The sequence below is a fragment of the Epinephelus fuscoguttatus genome, linkage group LG10 (assembly GCF_011397635.1).
Source record: "Epinephelus fuscoguttatus linkage group LG10, E.fuscoguttatus.final_Chr_v1".
Classification (NCBI taxonomy): Eukaryota; Metazoa; Chordata; class Actinopteri; order Perciformes; family Serranidae; genus Epinephelus; species Epinephelus fuscoguttatus.
Window position 1 is genome coordinate 6,300,305 of NC_064761.1, and position 26,359 is coordinate 6,326,663.

General features: G+C 40.7%; 1 protein-coding gene across 1 annotated transcript in view; it reads right to left on the reverse strand.

Moving 5' to 3' along the window:
• Nucleotides 1–24,981, reverse strand: part of kifap3a (kinesin-associated protein 3a) — a 53,727-nt gene extending 28,746 nt beyond the window's left edge. Inside the window, exons 1-11 of the mRNA XM_049589108.1 lie at nucleotides 24,818–24,981; nucleotides 23,488–23,619; nucleotides 23,201–23,346; nucleotides 23,023–23,081; nucleotides 22,765–22,906; nucleotides 18,869–18,968; nucleotides 16,138–16,262; nucleotides 15,845–15,943; nucleotides 13,746–13,924; nucleotides 9,540–9,702; nucleotides 3,229–3,329 (exon numbers count right to left, since the gene is read on the reverse strand). Coding sequence (XP_049445065.1) covers nucleotides 3,229–3,329; nucleotides 9,540–9,702; nucleotides 13,746–13,924; nucleotides 15,845–15,943; nucleotides 16,138–16,262; nucleotides 18,869–18,968; nucleotides 22,765–22,906; nucleotides 23,023–23,081; nucleotides 23,201–23,346; nucleotides 23,488–23,619; nucleotides 24,818–24,858 — 1,287 coding nt within the window. The 5' untranslated portion in view covers nucleotides 24,859–24,981. The remainder of the gene's footprint in view (nucleotides 1–3,228; nucleotides 3,330–9,539; nucleotides 9,703–13,745; nucleotides 13,925–15,844; nucleotides 15,944–16,137; nucleotides 16,263–18,868; nucleotides 18,969–22,764; nucleotides 22,907–23,022; nucleotides 23,082–23,200; nucleotides 23,347–23,487; nucleotides 23,620–24,817) is intronic.
• Between the last annotated feature and the right edge of the window lie 1,378 nt (nucleotides 24,982–26,359).

The window sequence follows — 26,359 nt, forward strand, 5'->3', positions numbered from 1 at the left end:
TAGCATGTTATAATAACCTAACCCACAGAGTGTGGCATCGTTGTGAATTTTTTGGTCAACCGCATCTAATGTGAGCTAAAACAACAGCAAAGACAGGACACATTTCTTCATGTGTGTGACTGAAGGTAATGTGTCACTGAAAAACCTCCAATTTTTAAAGAGCATCCCTGAAATCTTCTCCAGTCTTGTTAAAGCCAGTCATTACGGTTTGAGCATTGGAGAGTAAGGTAGAGTGAGGAAAAGAAACCATAAACTGATTTCAAAAAATAAGGGTGCTTTTTTAAGTAAGGAAGAGAAGGAGTATTAGTGATAAAGGGAAGGCAAGTCATTCCTTACCTCCCAATAACCCACCACCACCTCCTTATCCTCATCCTCCTCCCTCCCTTCTTCCCTCTGTCTGTCTGTCCCTCTCCTGCACTGATTTAACATTAAACAGGAAAAGCTTTGAGCTGGGGGGGGTGGCGGGGTGACAGAGGTGCACTGCTTCCCTGTGAGGAGTCAGGAATCAGAGAGAGAGAGAGAGAGAGAGAGGGAGAGAAAGGCTGGGCCGGGCCTGGGTTAGGTATCACATACCAGGGGCCCCGCACCCCAAATCAGCCCCGTCTAGACTCTCTGGCACCTGCCTCTGCTTATTTACCACAGACAGCCACCGGAGGCCCAGTCAGGGCCCACGCCATGCTGCAGTCCGACCAACGCAGCCACCTCCGCCCCCCACCTTCACCTCCACCTCCACCTCCACCTCTGTTGCTCTCCTCCCTCACTCCTGACATCCCTGCTCTGGAAACCCTACATCTAGCACCAAACGGTGACCCCATTAAAAGCTGGAGAAGGGGAAAGGGGCAGGTCAGTCACCAGGCTGGGAAAGTGATAAAAGAGAGAGGTCCTAAAAGTACAAAATAGGTGAGAGAGGATGAAAAGGTGGGAAATGGGGTAAAGCAGTTAGTTGACGATGTATTTTACAAACAGGACAGATGAAGGGACGTGTAGTTATTGTACGGGACAAAAGAGGTTTTGGTGTGGGGAGCTGAATTATGACTTAAGTGAGGATGAGGATCGATAAACAAACAAAATACACTAAAAATGAATCACTGAGACTAAGACAAAGATGGCTAAATTTTAAAACCTTGTGTGAATATGACGCTCATCTTAAGTGTGTTCAAGTCATTTTGAACAAAGCCAGGGAAAAATGTGAAATCTCTTGTAGTCACCTCAGCAAACATCTAGTGAGCAGTGGGACAGACAGTCTTGTACTCTATTGTCACCTATACGTTAGTACAGGCAAACCTTTTCTGTTGTCATGACACTGAACAAGCTTGGAGTAATTTTTTGACCATTGCTTGATAGATGCTACTTGTTCATTAAATGAACATTAGCTCCTGCTGTTCTGACGTTAATCCAATCACTATTTTATGATCACATCACTGTCAGCCACTGACAAAAATCAGTATTAATACAGATTAATATCAAGCAGCAACAGCCAAGGCTGAAAAATGAAGCCAACACAGAGGTGCAAAAAACTGCGGTTCTCTGAACAGCCACTTGTGGTTGGCTCCCCACAGACATGCATGTAAATATGTCCAGCTTTACAACAGAAATTAACATCTTTACAGCTTGGTACAACAAACGGTTTTGGTCTCTGTGGCTTATTTCCTGACTTGACAACTGTAACACCAAAGCCACAGCCTCAGACATGTCGGTAAATTTTTATATAACTCACTGGTTTACATTTTATTAAGGCTTAAAGTTACACATGATAAATGGCAGACTGTCTGCTGAGTCCCTTCACCCCTCCATAGTGCCACCACTCTTGCCCAAATATGGTCACTTCTGGCTCCAAAAACCAAGATGGTGACGGCCAAAATGCTGAAATCGGGTTCAAATTGGGAGTCAACAAACCAGTGGGTGACATCATGGTAGCTTGTCCATTATTTTTACAATCTGTGGTTAATGTATGAGCAGCTACATTTGTAATTAAAATGAGTGATGACAGGCCAGACTATTACTAGCATTTTAAACATACCAACCTATTTAGAAAGAGTATTAAGAAAAAAAATTAAAAAAAATATATAAATTTTACTCTGTTCTTTTACCTTTTCAATTATATCACTGGCAAATTTTCTTGCTCTGTAATTCTGGTGAAAAACACTGAATCCTTTTTATTTCAAAATTTTTTTAAACTTTTTCTGGACTGTCCAACGTAATTTAAATTCATCATAATCAGCCTGTTTCATATAACTGTATAATGTAACTATTTGTCATCATTATTAAATTCTTAAAATACAGAGAACTGTCTTTTAAATCTTATTGACATACATCCTCTGACCTTGACTTAGCAGGCATTTGTATTGTTGTTTTCCAAGCTTTGTTTATCTCATCAACAATAAAACACAAGACTGAATTTCTAGATTAACCCTCTGTGGCTTTGTTTAATGAAAAGGTCAAACTGGAGAGAAAAAGATGCACCTTCACTTTTAACTGAGTGTGGACTTGTTCTGAGCAAAAGATGGATGGACAACATTAGAAAAATGAAGGCCGAAGAGGGTAGTGAGGGAGAGTGAGTGGGCCTCAGGGCGGGGTCAGAGGTCACATCCTGGTCATGCTGCTAGCCAGCATCCTTTCTACCACGGGGGAGCCTGGGGTTCAGATCTGCTGCTGACATGACCCTCTGAACAAACAGCAGACTCTCCCGGCCACATCTGGCCGGCATTTACACCCAATCTTGACAAACAAACACAACGTGCATTTAGCTAATCGCCGATGATGAGAGGAGTGACTGACCGGGTCAACTCAATCAGGAGGGAGTGTAACTTGACAAAAATGTTGTGATCGAAAGTTGAAAGAAGTTAGCCTGAGGGGGTTTCGAACTTCAGCAGTAAACCTGATCTGAAGAATCATAGTTTCATTCCATTTTGGGCAAACTGTGTTTCTGTGCTGGTGTCCCAGTTTTGTAATGCTAATTAAGAGGCTAACATGTGGAGAAGATGCAGAAAAGGATGAAATGGCACAAGGATGTTTTCAGGAAAGAGAAGGAAAGAAGAAAAAAGCAGAGTTGTCATCACAGCGAGAGCAAAGACTGAGCAGCAGTCCTTTGGTGGTTTTTGGTTCCAGATGTGGCGTGCGTCCCTCCCTCTCACTGTGTTTCTCATGCATTAATTCCCGGGTGCTGTTAGCTGCTGATGCTAATGTGTCTGTCTTGGTCTGCTGGCGGTGTACATTAGCCAGTCTTACCTGCGGTATGCAGTCTGTGTCGGCAAACATGGACTTGAATCTGTCGTCCATGCTGATGTGGTACAGAATGCACATGCTGAGCTGTCTCTGGCCCTCGTCAGCTGCAACATAAACACAGGAGGAGGAGGAAAGTCAATGGATGAATGACTGGTTGTGCCGTAACGCTCCGCGGGATGCCAATGACCACATCTAGGCGAGCTGTGTGTTTTTTGAAAATATTAATGAACTGAATGGCCTTTTTAACAGCAATGCCCGTTGGAGGTCAAATGGCATTCGGTGCAGACTCAGCACCAGTCGACTGCAGTTTCTCAGTTTGTCGTGTCTCACGGACAGCTAACCAGAGGAAAAACAATATTTAGAGGTTAAATGTGAACTGCAGCAGGCTATTGAGGGAAGAAGGACAAGTTTTTTATGCTGCTTAAAGGGACAGTTATCCCAAATTACAAAAAAATATATTTTCACTTTACTTAAGCAGATTTTGAGCTATCCAGATTTCTCTTCCAAAACAATGGAAGTGAATGGAAATGTCTTTGTGCCGCTCACAGCATTTATGAAGAAGTCTGGTGATATTCTGTATTTTCTTATTGTCAATAAATCTCATCTGCAGACACAATGCAGCAGTGAATGTATCTACAGATAAGTATTGTGTCTTGTTCCTGTGTGCCACAAAGCTCCACTGTGTTAGAAAACAACAACAACTATTAAACACATCAGTGAGTCACACAGTTGCACTGGGTGACATGTTGCTTCATTACTATGATCACACAGACTGTAGATTAATTTGACTCAACCCAACATACACCGTCCTGCTGCAACAAATACTTACTGGAGCACCAAATCTGGATTAATCCATCGCTGAAAATAGTCCCCAAAGGTACTATTTTCTTCTGTTTGAGTAAGCCTGTTTTTAAAAGTTACATTTAATTTTATCTATGTCCACCAGCGAAAGAAGAAGTAAAAGCCAACCCCAGATTTACTCTCATTTAATGTGTCACCTCACCAAATCTGCGGGGGGGGGTCCAGCATGTGTGTGCCTCTTGGATGCCTGCTGCTTACAGTCTGGCAACTGGTTCCTACATTTTTTATAAAGCCCCGACCTCACCTGGGCACTGTGGGGGTACACACCCATTCAGGTCCAGACACAGAAAATAAGAAGAATCTAAGAAAATACAGGGAGAGTCTGTACAAATAATAAACCACCACACACTTCTAGCAGGTCATGTGTGAGGACTGAGAGAGATTACTTCTGTATGAGTCAATACATTGTTTTTTTGGGAAAATCCTGCATAGTATGTCTTTAAATATTTACATCTACAGCAGGAACCAATTGGGTTCAAGATGAAAGTCACACACACATAAAATCATAAAGTAGTGACAGACACACTAACATGTTGTCGTTTGGTTTTACACATGGAACTTATTGACAGTAAGAGAAGAAACTTCTCTTTCCCCTCCAGAAACAGTGATCCAGTTACTAGTTAGGATCTTCCACAGACCTCACTGTGTACAGTTTACATAGGGTCTATTTCTACGGTAGAAAGCAGTTCCAATGAAAACTGCAGACAGTGGGGTCTGTGGATTATCCAGAGTAACCGACACTGTTTTTGGAAAGACAAATACATGGTAATTTTTTTTTCTTTTTTTTTGAAACTGCATTAATAATTTTCTTGCTACTTGGAAGCAGCAGAACAAGCTCAAAAGCAACGTCTTTTACATTACAGTCAATTCATCTATTGTTAATATTAAAATATGGTGTAATGCAGCTTTAAATATTGTTTTTTAATGCTACAAATTAAATTCTATCCACCTCTATTATATTTTGATCTAAGAGATGGACATATCAAAATCTGGACAAATAAAACCAAAACTATCCACAAGAATAGACGCAAAAAGAAAATAGGTTTTCTTTTTGCAATTTGGGTGAACTGACCCTTTAATATTTATCCAGAAAAAATGATTACATCCCCTGTCACTACAGTTGTGTGAGTTTATCAAGCCTCGGCAGCAGCATGACGGAGATAAGAGACTGAATGGATTGAGTGTTAGACTGTCAGTGAGCCCAGGACCTTTATGAGTTTGACCTCTGACCAGAGCTGAGGGGGGGGGGGTGGAGGCCTGGGGGAGGAGCCAGCCTGGGCGAATTAATAGAGTTCAGACCAGAGTTTGACCCAGGAACTTTTCATTAAGAGAAGTGTTAAGAGAGAGGCTCCTCACTGGACCAGAACCACCGACAGACCTCCTGTAATGCCCACCAGCCTCCAAAAGCCCCAACCAGGTCCAGTTAAAACTGGTCCCAGCCGTGTTCGGTCACTGGCCGTACAGGGAGCCTTATCGCTGAGTATTAGATCCAGATGTGCTCAGTGCAGCCCTGGAATCACAGGAGGGAGAGACGGCTTCTAGCTTTAATTGGGAAAACAGGAGGAAGCATCAATTTTACTGCCCTTAATAAGTTAAAGCTACGCTGCTCTGGACCTTCCAGCGCAGCTAGCGATTGGCCAGAACATGTGCTTCTCATTAGTGATCCTTTACCTCAACCAATACCTTAAAATACACAACCAAGTACACGCACATGCACGCACGCACACGCACACACACACACACACACACACACACACACACACACACATGCTCCTCCAGACCCTGCGGACTCCCTCACTTTGCTAGTAGGAACATGGAGGATCCTTTATGGGCGAACAGAGAGATCCCATTAAATGTTCAAAACACTGCTAGGGTTGGAGCAAGAGAGAGAAAAAAAGGTGAGGGGGAGCTGTTAAGAATTAACTAGACTGTTCAGGGGCAGTTAGTGGGAGAGCTAAACTCCAATTACACCCCAGCCTGATTTAAAACCGCCTAACCTTCGTAAAATTACACCCGCACACATTAAGAGGCGTCTGGGCCCGCTCTGCGGACAGCACTGCTCCGTTGTTATTGCATTTTCTGGATAAATAAGCAAGCTGGGTTTGGTCTTCTGAGACATCACACACCACATAACAGGGTACAATACTCTTAAAGAGGTCCACTCCCCACTCAAGTCTCCTAATTTGGTTTTGCAATGTAATGACAGTCAACATGCTGCATCACAGGAGGAAAAAAAGTCAGGCTGCTGCTGTAACTAATGATCATGTTAAAACATCATCATTAATTAACCTCTTGATTGTTTTTTTGATACTTAACTATTTGCATCTCATATGGACAAACAATCAAAACCCAAAGATACTCAGATTACAGTGTGATATAACAGACAAAAAGCAGCCCATTCGAGGATGTTGGTATTTTTGTTTGATAAATAAAACTAAACAGCTTATGAATTGTCAAAATTGTTGCTAAAACTTTTTCTCTCCATCAACTTATTGTTTCAGTTCTAGCTGACACATTTATCTTCATTATCTACTCATCCACCAATGCTCTTTAATACATCAATTTATTGTTTAGTCTATAATTGTGATACCAGAAAAGGTTCTCATGATAAATCTGATACGGGATTTAAAGGGACAGTTCACCTTCAAATCAAGAATACATATTTTTCCTCTTACCTGTAGTGTGATTTATCAGTCGAGATTGTTTTGGTGTGAGTTACAGAGTGTTGGAGACATCGGCTGTAGAGATGTCTGCCTTCCCTCCAGCATAATAGAACTAGAAGGCACTCAGCCTGTGGTGCTCCAAGCACTAAAAGTACATTAAAGACCTCAGCAGCAATGTCTCTTTCCAGAAATCATGACCCAGTTACTCAAGATAATCCACAGACCTTGTTGTGAACAGTTTCATGTGGGAACCATTACCTTTCAACTGAACTACACCAGACAACCAAATCACTGCACGGAGCTAGTTAACGTTACAGCTCAGCTGAGGGGGGCACTGTTGTGTTTACATCTCACACTGTCATGAGCTTCTCGTCCATGAGTAGGTGCACACTTCCTTCTGCGTTGTGATTCAGTTGGCGGGTGTAGTTTGGTAGAAAGAAAATAGTTCCTACATTAACTGCTCACATCAAGTTCTGTGGAGGATCTTGAATAATTTGTGCATGATTTGGAAAGCGACAAATGCTTTTATGTGCTTTGAGCACCACAAGCCCAGTGCCAACTAAGTTTAAGTTTAAGTTAAGTTTAGTTTAAGTCTATTTACTTTATTAATCCCCCTGAGGGGAAATTCAATGTTTTCACTCTTGCTTGTCAATTACACACAGGTCCGAAAGACACACACATGCACAAACAGGACCTATACATGCACAAAGTGCAGAGATGTCAGAGTGAGGGGCTGCCCTTGGTGAGGCGCCCTGAGCGGTTGGGGGGTTTGGTGCCTTGCTCAGGGGCACCTTGGCAGTGCACCTCTCCAGCCACCAGTCCACGCTCCATATTTTGGTCCGGATGGGGACTCGAGCAGGCGACCCTCCGGTTCCCAACCCAAGTCCCCATGGACTGAGCTACTGCCGCCCCACTACTACCGCACTACTTCCATTACATAGGAGAGAAGGCAGACATCTCTGCCGATATCTCACACACTCAGCAACTCACACCAAAATAATCTAGATTGATAAATACCGCTACAGGAAGGAGGAACAGTATGTTTAATTTTAGAGTGAACTGTCCCTTTAGGTTTTAATGCTTGTTTTTCTGACTGTTCTCAGATTGTTGAGAAACAGTGGTTGAACTGCTTACATTTCATGTCCACACATTAAGACCAGAATTACTCCAATTTCAATGCAGATACAGACAGTGGACCTGGTTCAGTTTTATCACAGAGGGTCTATTTTGGAGAATGCTAACATGTCCACACACATGCAGACAGCGCTTTTGTTCCATGTGCCCAGTCTGCAGTGTCATATTTGTTGGGATTTAAAGCCCTAACATACTCCATACCAGATTGAAAATACCACATTGATCTGTCTATACACTTTACTGAGAGTCATCATGGGTGGATGTGTGATGAATTTTACATCAGAAGAATGGGTTAATGAGGCTAGACACTACTTCTATATAAAATGTTACAAAAGATGAAAAAAACAAACAAACAAAAAACACACAGTCCCAAAGACGTTTTTTAAATGCCTCGTGTTTACTGTGACATACCCGGGGAAAAGCAGCATGTGCTCACATTGACAGCAGAATGCGTTTGGCATTTTTGCTTGATAAAGACTTAACCAATGCGCCGATTTTCAAAATTGTCAATCTGGAAATCCATTGGTTAAAAAAAAAAAAAAAAAAGAATTTTTTTTTCTTCCTTTACAGTGTAAATTGCAGAATCTGTCTTGAGAGATTACAAAATTGTTGACTTAAGTTCTGCTGATCAATTAATCAAAAAATTGTTTCTGCAATACCTGTAAAACATACATGCAAAAATGAAGATGCAGGTGCCAAAAAGGAATCTTCTACTTTCTGTTAAGTTCAGGCAGTGGTGGGATGGATCGAGTGGGAGATGATGATGACAAGTGGAGGATCTAACTCCACTTTCATCTTATCATCAGGGGCCGTGACCTCTGTTCGGGTCTGGATGGAGAGAGTGGAGGCTGACATACCAGTCCCCTGGCTGCCTTCTTTCTTTATAGATAAGGCAAGAGTCCTCATGCAGAGTGTGTCAGTTGAAAAGAGGACAGTCAGCAGTGAAAGCAGATGATTAATGACACATCCGCTCGCATACAGAGAGCATTACACACATGCACAAACACACAAATACAGGCAAACTCAACAGTGTCAAAACTGTGAGCAGGCGTAATATTTCAGTGTTAAATTATATTATGTGTGCGCCTCACTTCCTGAATGAGCAACCCCCACCCGCCACTTCCCAAAAAACAGCCCCCCCCCCCCAAATCTCTGAAGACCTCTCCACCTCTCCGGCCTGCTCCTGCAAAAACAACATTTGTGCAGAGGCTCTGGCATGTTATTCTAACAAATATATTATATTAATTATGCGCCGTTACTCGAGCCTCCCCCTGAGAGGCTTCAAAAGGCCCGTCAGAGATGCTTCTGACCGTGTCACACGACCTCGCGGATGAGACAACGCACCAATTGCACCACTCTGGAGCTTTCAGGGGGTCACTGCTCTAATGGTCACCAGAGGCAGCTTGAGGCCTGGGTGCTGTGTAAAAACTGCACCTGCACATACGCCTGAGTAATAACAAATTAGAGGCTCCACAGGCAATTCAGGAGGGATGAGTGTTTCTCATGACTTGTCTGTTTCTCTTGCTGAAAGCCTGGAATTATGATTTCCCTGATGCAGAGGCAAATACATACAACCTTTGTCATAAACACACACAGTGAACCAGTATAACCTATCTATGGGAACAAACTACAGCAGTACACGGTCAGATTGATTACCAAGCAATGAGGAGACTTTAGGAATGAGTCCTGCCTGGACCATCTGGCTGCGCAGCATTGTGTCAAAGGAGAGGTTGAGCAGGAGGCGCAAGTTGGTGCTCAGGAGCTCCTCGTGCTCGCAGGGAACCAGCCGAGCCAGCTTCTCCACGGCAAATGTTTCAGCCTGCAAACAAAAACAGACACAGCAAGTCAAACTTCCAGGTTCTGCAGCTATTAAGGAACACCTTCCCCCAGAATCCCCCCGGACCAGCATGATTTAAATGTTAGCAGCTTGACAGACTTTTATGCCAGATTTTTACAGGTTAGAGCTTAAATGTTTGAATGATGACACGTACAGAGCATGGGTGGATATCATGGATAAAAGAGGCACATTTAAAATGATGTGTTATACCCACACTGTTATGCTGGAAAGATTTCACAGGAGGAGAACAAATTAACCATCTATTGCTTTATTAAAATCAGGTTCTAATTTGTAATGGCAAATGCTGCAGTAGATGCTAATTTTTCTTAGAATATGGATAGAATATGTTTCACTTTTTAGAAAGACTGCTGGGCTTGTTTTGTCACTGATCTGGAATAAAAAGTGGGGCAATATTGATTTAACTGTATGTCTTGATAAAAAAAAACACACAAGGTTTTTAATCATCTCAGTGTCGTGCTGCATTACTCACTAGTCACTAGAAAAAACTTTTTTGTCCATTGTAATTTTTTTTTTTTTTTTTTTAAACCTTTGCATAATTTTTTAAGGATCCAAAATAAAATTTCCATTTCACAAAAGCATGTGCTTCACTGTGTCTGCCAGACTTGTCAACCTACTTATGGTACTTTTTTAAACACACGAATGCAGCAGAGTTTCACTGTCTGCCACTGCTCTGCATCAGCTTTCTTAAAGGGGAAGGCTTGGTCTGTATTAGTCATGGAAAATAAAGAGTGTGATTTGCCTTACTTGGCACTGCACTGCAATGCGACTATTGCACATCACAATGTCAATGCTGAAACAATATATCGTGCAGCCCTAATTGACATATTGTAGCACCATTCTGTCAACAGCTATCTTACAGAAAATAATTTTGCTGTTACATTACAGAGAAGATTACTGTAACAATCACTTTCGGTATACACAACAAAATTCCACACGGTCCTGTGGTCAAACTGTCAAACTAGGCAGGGCCGATCAAACAGGAATCAAGATTCTCTAACTACAGTTCATAAAAGTACATACAGCCTTAAGTGTATTTTGCTGATTGTACTTCTACTCTTTTAGTAAAAGATTAAGATCTTAATAATTCTTCCACCACTGGCTGCATTTATGTGCAACACAGTTGTACTGTGATGGATGTTTGATTTATACTGTAACTCACAGCCATTTTAAGATGAAATAATGATCACAAAGCTATGCAATAATTTTGGGACAAGTTATAAAATAATCATTTACACTTATTTTTTACTAGGACATGTAGCCTATAAAAATAGGTAATCAGAAAATTTGCATTTAATGTAATTCTTCCCTTGATGACAACATCTGTTTGTTACAAACATGCAGCCCTACCACCCTGTAATATGCTTGTCATAATTATATGTAAGTATGGTGAATTATCACATTTAGTAGTTATCTCCATAAAACACTGAAACCTCACCTTGTACTTTTTTAAGCCAGATGTCCAGCTTGGAGCAGGTTCACCTACAGACCTACAGGCAGGTGGAGGTGTTGAGCTGATGACAACAAACACACTCAGACACAAACCCATGACTGCTGCGTCTTATGGGATCACTGATGTGTGAAAATGTGAGCAGCGTGGTAGTGTTTAGACTGCATGCTGTCACTGTGACTGTCAGTGTGACAGCACTGCTAGTCAGTCCAGTGCTGCTTGTTAACATGTCTGTCTCCCCTCTCCTGTGGTCTCCCCGCAGCCAGATATCACGGTGACGCAACCTGCTCTCAGTTAAAAACGCACTTGCTGCTACTGTGTGCAAAACCAGCTCCAGTCGCACCATCACAAACCAGACCTCGAGCTGCATAATCAACTGCAGCCTGTGTCAATTACCACTGACATTCCCCTTCCATTAGTGACAACAGCAGGAAAAAAAACTTATCAGGCTGTGTTGAAGTCTTATCTGATTTGGAGAAACTCACAGCATGTTCGCTGAGTAAATAAAACCTGATGGCATACAGTACAGTACCAATGAGTGATCAGTCTTATTTTAAAATCAATTAAACATCCATGTCCATAAATGGAAACCCTTCTCCCTTGTGTAAGCTGATAAACTCCACTGAGTCGAAGTGTTGAAACCACTATTTCCCTGCTGGGCACATGCTTCAATGTGTCTAACCCCCCTGAAGGGTTCTTTAATCTGAATCAAAGATACACCGAATGGGAAACAAGGAGATAAAACCAGTTCCTAACAGGGTCTGGCTTTGATAAAGAGCCACAAACTGAGTGAGATTGGAACCAGGTGGGGCTGGATTAGGGAAAGTCGGGGCGGTGAGGTTCCTGTGCGAGCGCTGTGGACACGTGGCCAAAAGAGGTCCTTCTAAGCATTTATTAAATTAAAATTTGATGAGCGCAGTTTCAAATGGCATTTCTACAGGGAATGACTGAAATGATTTGGGGAATGCTTTACAAAACAAATAAAGAATGATTCTTTCCTCTATATTTAACTAATTGAGTTTAAATGTCTCAAAACAATGTTGTTAAAAACACATTTGTTAGACATGTAAAGAAAAGGAGACTGATTCTATTGGTACACAGACGCCGTGAATTTTAAACAAGGAACAGATTGGCTGAATTGGCTAAGCTGCTCCAACAAGCACTTCTTTAATTAAACAAAGGTAAATCCAAATATTGTTTAACCTGAGAGTAGTTTTACTTATTACTTCATTGCAGGGTTATTTTCTTATTTTGCTTAATGAATCCATGATTCATGCTTTGTTTGTTATTAAACTGAACTAGAGGAACATGAGCAAAACCTCTGTGGGTCAGATTTGTGTAATGATAAACCTGTTTAAAATCCCAAGTCCACAACAATTCTGACTAGCTTTTGAAGAGGAAAATAAAAAGAGCACATACAAACAAAATGTCATTTTCATGTAAACAAATACTGAAAATCAAGGAGAGAGAGCAAGAGCATGTGCTGCTTCAACAGCATCCACTCTTACAGGCCCTGACACAACAAACCGTCATCAGAGAAATAGTGGAGACGAAGGCCGTCTTTTGCGTCACCTTATGTCGCCTGTGTCTCGACCAACACGTTGCACTTGAACACACTGCAAAGACTACAGTCAACATCCAAGTAGCATGAACATTTTGCACCTGCATGAGATGGAACAACTCTCGGCACCAGTAGGTGGTGGTAGTCTGCATTCATCATTCAAAAAGGGAAATTGGAAGATTGACAGGACGGATTCAAGACCCAGGTCAGCCATGAGCACATAAACAACATAACAACAAAACAACAAATGCCAGAATAAATGATATTTACTGTGAGCTAGCGAACAGTTACACAAACAATTCTGGAACGTTTCTGCTTAAGAGCTAAATGGCAAAAAGAAAAAAGAAAAAAGAAAAAATCTAACAAGTCTGTTTCAATCTCTCGCTCTCTTGACTTTAGTTGTTGGTTTCTTACCTAAGTACCAATCAGAGTGATGTCACCAACGGGCTGTGACACTGAATCAGGCTGAATCAGCTGATTAGTGCCACTGGTGCGGGCCACACCACAAAAACTACTGCGACAGACACTCAGCCCCACATTGACAGACCTATTTATCATTTCACCCACTAGCTATGTGTGAGTGTGTGTGTTTTAAATATAAAAACATGTATGACATCCCTACATTCCTGTCACATTATGCCACGTTGTGAATTGAAGTAAAAGTAAATATGCTTATTTGACAGAGATCATAAATACAGCAGTGAGCTGTAGGCGGATGATGCAGCTACGCCCAACGTCGTATTTAACTGACATTGCTTTAAAATTATGTCCTCGTAGCAATGCTGTCTCATTTTGTTAAATGCCTGTTGCCTCAACTTCTCTTTCCTCGTGTCCCCTCCTTGATTCCACTGCTTGCTCTGAGGGAACACGATATGCAAGGAGGCCATCATGCATATGTGAAAAATAAATACTAAGTATATATCTTTTATTTATCTTCTATCTAAAACCTCCCTTTTTATTTTCCTCTCCCTTTTACTCCACCCCTCCCTGACTCACCATGTCATTCTTGTTCTCCAAGAAGATTGACAGCTTCTTGAGGAAGGAGACGACCACCAGCAGCAGCTCCTCGTCCTCCCTGTCCAGGATCTTTACCAGCATGTGGACGATGTTTTTGTTCCTCATCTTCAGCTCTGTGCGCGTGTCTTCAGCCAGGTTCAGCAGCAGACACAGAGCAACTACAGGGACAAACACATCGGAGACAACAGGATCAGGCTGAGAAATTAAAATGACTGTTTCCTGTTCAGTCATTTAGCTGCAACTCACTTTCATGCCTACAGTGTTGTTTTTGCTTTTTTTTTTTTTAAATGTTATTTCATATTTAATTTAGATTTCTCTTGTGCTTCTTGGGGTTGCAACAAACAGTTATTTCCGTTACCAATCAATCTGTCAATTAGCTTTATGAATAATCAATTAACTGTTATGTCTACAAAACAACAAGAGTCAAAAATGCCCATCAGAGTTTCCTAAAGCCTGAGGTCTTCAGGTGTCTTGGTTTGTCTGACCAATAATCCAACTTCACATTAATTCAGGTTAAAATGACATAAAATAGAGAGAAGCCGCAAATCCTCACAATGGAGAAGTTTAAAACTACATCAATTTAATCAATCGACCACTTAAAACAATGACAAAAATCTAATGAGTTAAATTTTCAGACCATTGACACCAAGGTTTAAATGTCTGCATACTTACTTAAACCTCTGTATGATAACTATGAAAACTTCCCTCTGATAACTCTGAAAACTTCTGTCTAATAAATCTGGAAAAGATACCATGTTCAAAAACTCTGTCTGCCAACGCTGGAAACTTTGTCTGATTACTCTGAAAACTTATGGAACTTTTGTTTGATGACTTTGCTTTATAACTAGGGATGGGAATCGAGAACCGGTTCCTGTTAAGAACTGGTTCCAACTGGTCCAATTCATCGACATCATTAGCCTTTATGCTTAACGATTCCCTTATCGATTCTTTTCATTACGCCGAATCTATGCTCGTCAGTCAGCAGCCCGTTCAACAACAAAGAAGACGTAATGGCAGAGAGACAGAAGCGGTCAAAGCCGTAGCTTCACTTCACGCTGTTGTTAGCCTCCCTGGAGCTGCTAGCTCACTGTGGAGCTTCAGCGCATCCCCGCTCCAGGTGGACGGCGGGCGGGACGCTGTTGTTGTTAGCCTCCCTGGAGCTGCTGGCCCACTGTGGAGCTTCGGCGCATCCCCGCTCCTGTTGTCGGATTTCATGGGAACACCAAGGATGGTAAGATGAGGGCAGTTGAGTTGATTTGCACGCTATTTGTTGTTATAATATGCTGGGCTAGCTGCGTTAGCTGCCTCACCTGAGTTAGCTGCACTAGCTGCGTGGTGTTGACACACTCAGGCTGGGGATGCTTTTTTTCAAATCCTTCTCATCATCTTTCTAAACTAGACCATGGCTTTAAGGTTCATAATAAAACGTTCTGAAAGCAGATGTATTGGGTTACAAACAACAGGTGGTATCATTAATTCACAGGAGGAATCGATAAGGTAATCGATAAAGAATCGGATCGATAAGCAGAATCGATAATGGCATTGATATCGATAAAATCCTACCATCCCTATTTATAACCCTAAAAACGTTGTCTGATAACTCTGGAAACTTAGTCTGGTAACACTGGAAACTCTGTCAGATAACTTTGTCTGAAAACTCTTGAAACTTCGTCCGATATCTCTGAAACTTTGTCCAATAGCTCGGAAAAATTTGATAACTCTGAAATTTTTCTCTGATAACTCTGGAAACTTTGGGATCTCCACTAACACGTTAAATAAAGTTTGCTGATTGCCCCACTTGCAGGACAGAGGGGCTGGAGAGGTTAAATAAACGGACCTGGAGTCGCAGTGAGTAGACTGGTGTTTGCTCATAGCTCCGTATTCAATAGCAGTCTGAGAGCACGCCAAATTCAATTAACTCTGGAGTAAACTGCCAGCTTAGTCTTACAAACAGACTACACTGACCCTCACAACTCCAATATCTGCAACAGCCAGAACATGATGCAGACACAGCCGAGAGGACACTGAAGGACACGTGAGTTTGACATCATTATGAAGTAAAAAGTTTCAACAGTTACCTCTCAGAAGCTGCTCCTGTTTGGTCAGAAGGCTCTGGTACTTTCTGAAAGACTTCTCGTGTTCTTTCTTCAAATTTTGATTCTCAGGGAATTCTTCATGTGCAATCAGTCAAGGAAAAAACATTAAACAGAGTTTCCTCTTATACTGTACCATTAAAACTGTCACCTAGCTGAGTATTGTGCTCAGCTTTAGTTACATACAAATAATATACTTTCCATTATCTACCTTATTTAGAAACAACTGTCTTTAAGACTTAAGAATTTTACGTTGAATGACTCTCACAAAAGGATATAGGCCTTCTTCTTCTTCTGTAGTTCATCTTGCCAGAGGTCATACCTCTTCAGCTCATGCTCAATGATATTCATACACAGGGCCCCAATTTTGAAATGTGTGACCAGGCCATGGAACTGGGAGAAACTAGAGGAGGAAAATTAACAAGGAGAGAGAGTGAGAAAAAGACCTCCATTTATCCAAAAGTGTATTTTCAAAACTAAAAATCCACTTTTTTTTTTTTTTTTTTTTTTTAAGATCGGTGATTCCAGCTGGGAGCTGTCATTAAAATGACCCAATCCGTCACCCCTGAAGTAGTTTACAAAGTAAACTGTCAAAGTCAAAACACATTCAGTCAAACAGTATGTCCTGGTCCGACTTATAATCAGTCCAACTTGAACCGTTTCACAATCCAAACAGCATAACACAGAGATGGACACGAGCCAAGAGTGACGATCAGTTTTCAGACACACACGTCCTCTTGCAGCCTAAATCAGCTCTGACAGACGTTTATGTATTATTCTAGTGAGGGCTAATTTTAGTGTTTCCTAACCCCCAGTTGGAGAGTGAAACTTCAGTACTAGGTAGGCTGCCAAAGGTGGATGACTACTGGAAGAAAAGGAGAGAGCAGTGAAAAGAGAAGTGAGCAGAGGCAACTGGCTGTGAGGGTCTGTGCTGTTACAACTAAAATGTGTACTGTACATAAGGAGGCAACAATGCAGCTTGCAAAATGTTTTGAGTGCCCTAATCTGGTAAACTGGGTTTGTGCTTCAAATACAAAAAATACACATGACCAGATATATATATGGACATAATTTTTGTACTGTTGATCTGGGTCATTTTTTCCCAGTGTGGGTTCAGTGAACAGAAAACTAAATCCTTCAGCCTACACTGATATTTTAAACAATTGTGTTCTTTCGTGTTTGTCCCTTTAATGTTTCAACATGACAGTTTCCCCATGTACATTTCTAGCTCCATGCAGAGGAATTTTTTTAACCAGTTTGGTGTGAAAGACCATTCAGCACCTTTGGGATCAGTTTCAATCAGATCAAGTTTTTCCACTGCTGGAAACATGGTCTTTTCATAAAACTAGGCTGTCTCTGCAGTAGAAACATGCAAATACAAAGTCATACACGAACAGAGAAAACAGAGAAAAAAGACTGGCATTTGCTCAAGAGGTAGAAAACTTAAACAGACAAAATGCACTGCACTACACCTGCTGGTAAACACTCATGGTTAAGTGGTGCGTAATGCAAACTCATCTTTTTGACAAAATGGCAACCAGCTGGTGACAAACAATCTCATATTACACTCAAACAGTTTGCTAAAACATGTTTCTGAAAACATTTGGGGCAAGAAATAGGCAACACAGTAACAGAATCTGGGTTTATATTTGGTCAGTGCTGCTTATTTTTGCTGTTTGATGTCAGTTTTTTCAGCCTCAGTTTTCACTGTGCAGGAAACAGTATGGCACCCACTTCCTGTTCACAATCTCGCTATAACTAAAAAGGACACTAAAATATGTTTCTAAAAATATTTGAGATGAAAAAGAGAAAGCTCTGATTGAGATTGAGTTTAAGTCTTAGTTTAAGAGAGAAGGAGAAAGAGAAAGCAAGAGAGGGGCATGTCTGTCTCTTGACCTGCTTCTATACTCTTTTTGTCTGTGGTGGCAGCATGGGCTGCGGGCAATACAAAAATGTGGAAGCACAGCCTGTATTTCGACCAACAGCCCGGGACAAGCAGTGAAACTGCTGGATGCTGCTGAATGATGCATTTTGTGTCATCTGCGTCATCCTGTGAACTTTCTCTGGGAGAGGAGCAGGGAGATCTGGGTACTGGTTAGATGGAAGGAAGTTTACCACAGTTCATTTACACGTACTACCCACACTGTTATGATACAAAGCTGGGTGAAAATCAGTGAAGTATCCCTTTAATGTCCATGGTTTTAGAGTGACATGTTCAACTATCTAACATCAGTGTTGGGCAAGTTACTCTCGAAATGTGATACATTACATATTACTAGGTGTGGATCAGTGTGGATTATTGAAAAATGAATACAATAAACAGTTTGTTTTGGGCAGTAACATGTTATGTGACATTGTAAATGTAATATTACCGAAAATCCTGTTGGTAGCGTGTTATATTACTTTGTTGCAGCTAAGAGATAATATATTACTCTACCCCCAACATTGTCTAACACAGATGTTGTGTTGGCTCTCCACATAGTGTCTTGCTACTGCTAGGTGTGTCCACACTGATTGTTGACATAGAACTCACCTAATATATTTCTTTCACTTTCAATGGGCGTCCATAAGTTGACTTAAGTAAAATATTTCTCCAACTATGAATACCTTTTTTAAATATGTCTGTTTAGTCAACAAACTAAAACCATGTAGTCCAAAAGCAGAATGTTGATGAGCACAGGGGTCTGTTTATACTTCACTAGATGTCTGAATACACAGACGTGTTCACATGTAAGCATTATATATTTCTGGCTGCATGTGGACTGTCACATGGCCCTGCGGCCATGCTTAAGTAGAGACTAAAAATACAGTTCAAAACTCCCCAAAAGACACTCTAAATTGGAAATCAAGATCCACATTGCATTCAGTACCAGCCAAACAATATTACTTAGTATACTCAAAGCTATGAAGAAACAAGCAATAAAGACCTCATTTAACACCACACATAAATGACACGTTGGAACGAAGAGTCAAAGTTAGATGGAGATAAATGTGTCCCTGCTAGTTCACCTGGAGAAGCAGAAGAAGATATAGATGATGGTAGTTGCCAGGTCCACACTCTGCTTCCAGTCCTCCCTCAAAACTCTGGCCAGGGCTCCAAGGGCCGTCTCTGACAACAGACACACAAACTCATATCAGTTAAAACACACGCACAAAGGCAGACATAGAAAAGGTCAGACAAAAAGAAGGTAGGACAGGAATGAAGGGCTACAGATGAGACAGACAAACTAAACACAAAGCGTCTGTGTGTGGAATTCAATCAGAGTCAGACTGAGCACAGCGCAGTGCAGCTGGAGGTTAATTTAAAGAAGCGTGGGGGAATGCGATGAGGTCGGAGGCTCCTGAGGATTTTGAGCTATGGGTGCTTCTCAACGCAAAGACGTGCGTCCCAGGGTTCGTCTCCTCTTTCCATGCTGACCCCAGGCCTCTGGGTTCACACGAACACTCTGCTCTTATCAACATCGGACCGGTTGATGCGACGCGGCAGACAGAGTGAGCCGACGACGCACTATGACGGATACAAATGAAGAGGTGCCATCTCACCACGGCTGCAGAGGATGATGGCTCCGTGCTGTTGTGGAAGAAACAGCCTGGTTGTCACGGAAGGGAGCAGAACCGAAGCTGAGCTTTGTTTTCTTTAAAAGGGAAGCAGAGACAACGAGCTGATAAAAGCCAACCGATTCTACGCTCAAGCAATATTCTTTTTTTTTTTTTTTTTTTTAAACTTTCCTTTTGGCCAAATGCAGTTTTAGTTTGACAATTTGGAATATGGCCGATGTTTGCACTTAAGCAATTGGATCCACTTTGACAGAAAAAAAGATTATTTTGAGAAAAAGAATACATGGTGAATAATTGAGCATGAAAGCTCATCCTTGACCCTTTCAGAGCTGTCAACCACATCTCATGTCTTCCTCTGCACATAGAGTTTGCTCACTTGTCACAGAGATAGCTTTCATACCAACAGTCATTGGGTGGTCAAAAAAACATTCACATGCCACCACCTACCCCCTTCCTGCCGTATACAACCACCTGAGCAAACTCCATCTGCAGAGGAAGACTGTGAGAAGCTGTTTAAGGCTCCAAAAAAGGCTTTTGAGATCAAATTCTGAAAAACCATTATGTAAGACCTAATTCTGGCAGGGTAGATTTGTAGCAAAAATATCTGCATGATCTCTAACAATGTTTCATCAAGCAGCTACAATATGTGAAGAGACAGATATGGTATGTATGTATGTATATATACATACATACATACATACACACACACACACACACACACACACATACACACACATGTATAAACTTTTTTTTTTTTTTCTTTTTCATAAAAAAGGGTAGCCAACAAAAGAAGCCCTAGTGAAAATACAGTCAGGAAGACTATACTTTTGCATGCTTAGGCATGCATGCTCACTCATAATGTCTTTGGCTGAATCGATATATCCACGCTCTGGACTCACGGACTGAGCCCTCGAGGACTTCAGTCATTTGCACTGTGATGAATTCACCATCATCAGGTTAAGTCTGTGAGGGTAGAGACTGCAAGCGGCTGATAGACAGCCTTTGAGACCGTTTTACTCGTTGCCATGAAAACTACTGCTGTTATCCTATTTATATATATGTCATATAAGTTGATTAACAGTGCCTACTCATCCGTCTGGTTTTTTCCCGGCCAACTTTTTTGGGCTATTACACAACACAGCTTGCTAGGCTGCAATAAGTGCAATGCATTTTCATTCCCTCTACAGCCTATACTTGTACATATTTCTGTATCATGATGTGGTTGAATATTAGTCAGTCCGCGAGTCTGCAAGTGTGGTGAAGTGCAGGCATTTGGATTCAGCCTTTCTGTCATTGTTGGGGACTGTCAATTGAGACATCAGCTGTTCTGTCAGTCGGTCACAGTTATCCAACAGCACAGTGACACACCTTCTCTGTAAGTCTATCATCTTACTGATTTATGTTTTAAATATGGTTCTCTTTCTGCTCGTTATTCTTTCATGCTGTAGTTGTGCGCATCCTCCACCCATCACTGCAGAGTCTTCACAGATTCATCAGCTTCATTAGCCCTAAGTCTCAGAGTCATCAGCCACCACAACCAGTGTCTGGACTCCACTCCCCACTCCCCGGGGGCTTTATCTTGCTGCTCAGATGCCGCTCCACTGCAAATCTCCCTCAGGAGTCCAAGCGCCAAATACAGTCTGACAATTCATATACATCACATCATCTGTTAATCTGTACACCTCCAATCTGTATTAAACAATCACTTTTACTTCATTCACCTGGTCTCTCCTGATTGAAATATTAGGACGTCATCTTGTCTTGAAGGAATACTTCACCCACAAAATGGTCCTTTGTTAATCAATTAGTCATGCTGTGTTACCTTGAATTTGTAAAGAAAATTATTTTTTCTCACATGCCTCCATGGATAACGGCGAACATATTGATTTGTTGACTGGAGACATTTAATAACAGCAAAACTATCTCATAACATCTGTTTACAAACTTTCACACAACTGATGCAGTATTATCCAAGTCTCATTTATCCACTTGTATGCTCAGTGCTTTCCGAATACATGGATTTTCACTTAAAAAGATCACTATATTTCGCTATTACAGTCACCAAAAAAACAAAAAAACAAAAAAAAAAAAACGTATTAAGAGTCTGGTTTTGAAGAGAGCATTGGTAAATTTTGCTTTCAGTTGAATTTTAAATAAGGTTTTAGCAAAAATGCTTGTGTTTGGGAAGGACTGAGCATAGGACTGGTAAATGAGACTTAGATTATACTGCCCAAGTTGTGTGACAATTTGTAAAGGTATACTGATATAGTTATGCTGTTGTTAAAGGTGGTCCCCAATCAATCAATAAAATAAGTTTGCTGTTTTCAGTGGATTCAGTGGTTTTCAGTCCGTTTTCTTCACGAATTCAAGGTAACATGACATGACTAACCGAATTACAAATGGTAATTGTGTGAGTGAAGTATTCCTTTCAAAAAATCAAAATCATAATATATGTAGTGAAGACTTTAAAGGAATCTCATAAAAGGTATAAAGTGTATTTTTTGGCAAAATGGAAGTTATCACTATATTGACATGTATGATTCCAGGGAGTAATCTCCAGTGAGAGACATGCTGTCTTCACTTAGAGACTATTTTTACACTGATAAGGAGCTTAATAACATGGTGGAACAACAATCACCTGAAGCTCAACATCAGCAGAACCATAGAGCTTGTGGTGGACTACCAGAGAGTCTTCCTGCTGGCAGCACAAAAGAGCTATACGATCAACATAGTTTCGAAATGGGCACCCAAGATTAATGTCACCAATTCAGTATCTGGGTAAATGTCTCCCCTTCTCCAGCCAGAACAATGTTTTTGCAGAACATTATGATGTCACAGTGAAGCTGACCTTTGACCTATCATATATTAAATGTCCTCACTTCATTTATCTAAAGATAAGATAAGATATTTGTATCTAATGTTGTCATGTTTGCTGTATGAAATCTTATATTATGGCCAAAAACGTGTTATAATCCATGAGTCCAACTGGACACTTATGCCAAATCTGTAGAAATTCCCTCAAAGTGTTTCCAAGATATCGCGCTTACAAGAATGGGACAGATGGACAGACGGACGGACAGACAACCATTATTTTAAGATGGGCATAACTGAAAAGCTTAATCTCTTTTGAACCTGTGAACCTTTGAACCTAACAATGATTTAGAAAAAAGGCATATATATCTATATCATTATTAGTGTGGAAAATTAACATTTTGGTGCTGGCTGTGAGCATGTTGTCAGTGTTTCTGCATTTCAACATTCAGATAAGGAATAGAGAATTGAAAAAGGGAATTATTTTTTCTTCTGCTTAAACTGAAAGTAAATCTGTATTTAACAGAGGAAGGTACCGTTCTGTACGAGCTCCTCCAGGTTGTCCGGGTTACGAGCCAGTTGGAAAATGAGTGTGGCTCCTCTGATCTTCTCCTGGATGTCCTCATACAGCAGTTCCACATACTCATCGATGCTGCTGATGCTCGCCTCCTCGTCCAGCTGAAGGGAAATAAAACAAGAAATAAAGCACAGTGAGGACTGGAAAATGTCCTCAGCATTGCACAGACATTGTAAAACTGCTACTGCTACTGTAAAAACCCACATGTAGTTCCTACCTCCACTCCTGCATAGGGTGTGAAGTCTCGAGGTGAGATGCGTTTCTTCTCTTGGTTGTCTGTGAAAAGTAATAGTCACCATCACAAAGAGAATTTACTTCTACTTTTACCTTGAGGAATACTTAATGACCACATCAGTGTTTTTTGTAAAGTAGTTGATAAATAAACTCTTAAATACCATTTGACTGTTTGCGATTTTGCAAATAGAAGAGCAGCTGCTCCACCTCGCTGAGTTTGGATGGGTGAATCAGCCGACATTCCTCCACAACTTTCCGGGCCAAAGAGGACGTATCTGTGTGGGCGTTCAGGCTTTTCAGGCGAATACTGATAGACAAGCATACAAACACATGAAATTACAGCTCTGAAGAGAAACACTGAGCACCTCCTTTTCAGAGGTATAAAATGAAATCATGATAAAGAAATATTACAGAAATTATACTGTAAGAAACTCTGTGTATAACTCACATTTTTTGACACTCTTTGCGTTCCCCAACCATTGGGTTCCCCTGCTCTCCCAGGACAGTTGCCTCCACCTCATACTGAACTACAAGGGCTCTCTCAGTGGGGTGGACATCAAGTGTGCAGCCCTTTACTCTCCTGTGGGTCATAGATAAAGGAAGCAAAACACCAAAGATTAATATACTTAATGTTCATTCTGGTTTTATTCAATTAAAAAAAAGTGTGATTTATGGTGAATAGGGACTGGTGTGACAGTGGGAATGTGAGGTGCTCTCAGTCCAGCTGTGGACCACTCTATAACATTACACTGTGCAGAGGCCACTGCGGTGTGGCGATGCTGTGTTTAGGAAGAGTGACCCTGCAGATCAGCTTTTTGGGGTAAAGATGTGTGGACAGTTTACTACAAGAACCATCCAGAATCATAAAAAGGACTAAACCACAGTGCAGATGTTAAAAGAGGTGATGGAATCCCATTTCACTGGAGCTGTACCATGTCTTTTTTCAATGTGACAAATAAATGATGACTGATTGATATTCATCTCATTGTACTTTTTACTCTTTTACTCATTTATTTGACATTACTTTGCAGTTTTCAAATTAATACAAAATATAAATCAACTGAGAATTTATCATGATATATTATTATAGATAATAGATAAAGCTCCCCAACACAGTTTATTATGTGACTAAAGTAGCAGTGTAAAGTAAATTAGCTCCACCTGCACCACCTCCAACAATAACTTGTTTCCGTGATGAACACATGAAAACAATACTTGTATTTCAGTGATGTTATGATATCATTGTGAAATGGACAATTCTGCATTATGAGGGTTTTTTTTTTTTTGAGGTTTTCTGGTACCTTAAGTAGCGTTATGTTTTTACGTTAACAGACTAACGTTACTTTTTGTACTTTTATCTAAGTAAGACTTTCAATGCAGGACTTTTTCTAAAAACAGCAGTTTTCCTGCGTGGTACTAATACTTAATATTTATTCCACTACTGGTCATTAGCTAAATTCTTCAATCGATGGTGGTTGTTATCTCTTTTATTGATGAATCATGTTTTATTGATTTTCATCAACGCACACACCCTGGACCGACACACAGGTTAGCTTACATAAGGCTAACGGTACCTACTATTAGCGACCTTAAGCAGGTCGTATCAACACAAATAGACATTATCATGAATATTATTAACAGACTCTTCCGTTAGCTTTGTAGTCACTTATTTAAATGGCCCGTTATGCTATCAATGAACAGCTGAGCATCCCACTGGAGTCTGCTGTTAGCTCAGCTAACGGTACAAACGTGAACAAGCTAACGTCAGCAGTCGTTACCTTTTCAGATACCGCGCATCTCCTGTTTGCAAATTGTCCATTTTGGATAAGAAAGCAAGCCCACTTCAAAACTGTCCTTCTTCCAGAACAGGACCAGCTGATGCTGATAAGGACAGGACGGATGTTATTTATCTCTGCAGCCTGTTGCTAGGGGGGCGACACAACTCCCAGCATGCAATGTGGCTAAAGCTAGTTAGCACTGCTGCCACCTGTAGTCACGGAGGACGAGACTGCTGGAGACCTGCTGTCTGGGACAGGTTCATGATGTGTGTTCAGTACATTTACAGAGGTACGTCAGTACAGAATTGAGCTTCTTTTACTTTACTCGAGTCCTTTTTACATGTCACTTTCACCTGTATATCTACTAACTTGTATTTCAGAGGGGAAATTGTAGGCCTACTTTTAACTTGACTACATTTAACCTGACAGCTGGTTATTTTACAAATTAGGCCCAAGATTTTTTCATACGAAACATACAGGGAGCTTCTGAAATATGATGTTTTAAATGATTAGTCGATTAATTAGTTAGCCAGTTGACCAAAAGTTAATAGTTTAGTTATTTTAATGCAGAATATGTCCAGATTTGGACTGGTAAAAAAAAAAAAAAAAAAAAAAAAAAAAGATTTCCTGCACACTATGTAGTGTTTCACTTTATTAAGAGCTTTCAGTCTATTGGACCTTCATCAAAGCATACATGAGAAACAATGGACAGGCTGGTAAAAGTAACGAATTTCACACCTGTGCACAGCCCTGGTGGCAGATGTTCCACCTCCTGGGAGTTGTAGTTTGAAGTTTGTAGTAGGATAGGCTACTGAATGGCAAACTGTGAGGCATACAAATGGAAGTCGAACTTGTCACACAGTACAAGAATACAAAACAAGGGTGGAACACAGTGAATACAGAAAAACATATAAAATCATAGAATACCTTTATTACAGTATCAAATTACAATTTCATCACATAGTAATTGGGGCTTTGGAAGGAATCAGGCTACAGCCATCCTTTATCAGGAATCCCCAAAATCTATAAAATACACATCTCAAAACACAAGTAGAACACATCATGGTTTTAGCTTTACAGATTTGCTACCTTTCCTTTTCATAATGTAAGTAATTTTAATGTAGCCTATTAGTAATAATGTTGAGGTTTGGACAAAACAAACACTGTGAAGGTGTCACTTTGGGCTCAGAGTCATTGTGATGGCATTTCTCACTGTTTTTACTATTTTTTTTTACAAACATCAATTGATTAATGTAGGAAATCATCAGCAGATGTATCCAAAATGAAAATAATCATTAGTTATAGTTCCAAATGAGCTCCACCTTAACCAACTACAACAATAAAATCCTGCTTTTACATTAATGCATGAGTAATAGTAGCGTAATCATATAATAGTAGGCTACAACAGCCACAGGGGGCAATTCTGCTAGATTTAATACTTTATGTACATTTTCTTGATCATATTTATAGACTTTTACAAAGTAATTCTCAATACAGAACTTTTACCTGTAGCAGAGTATTTTTACACTGTTGTATTCCAAG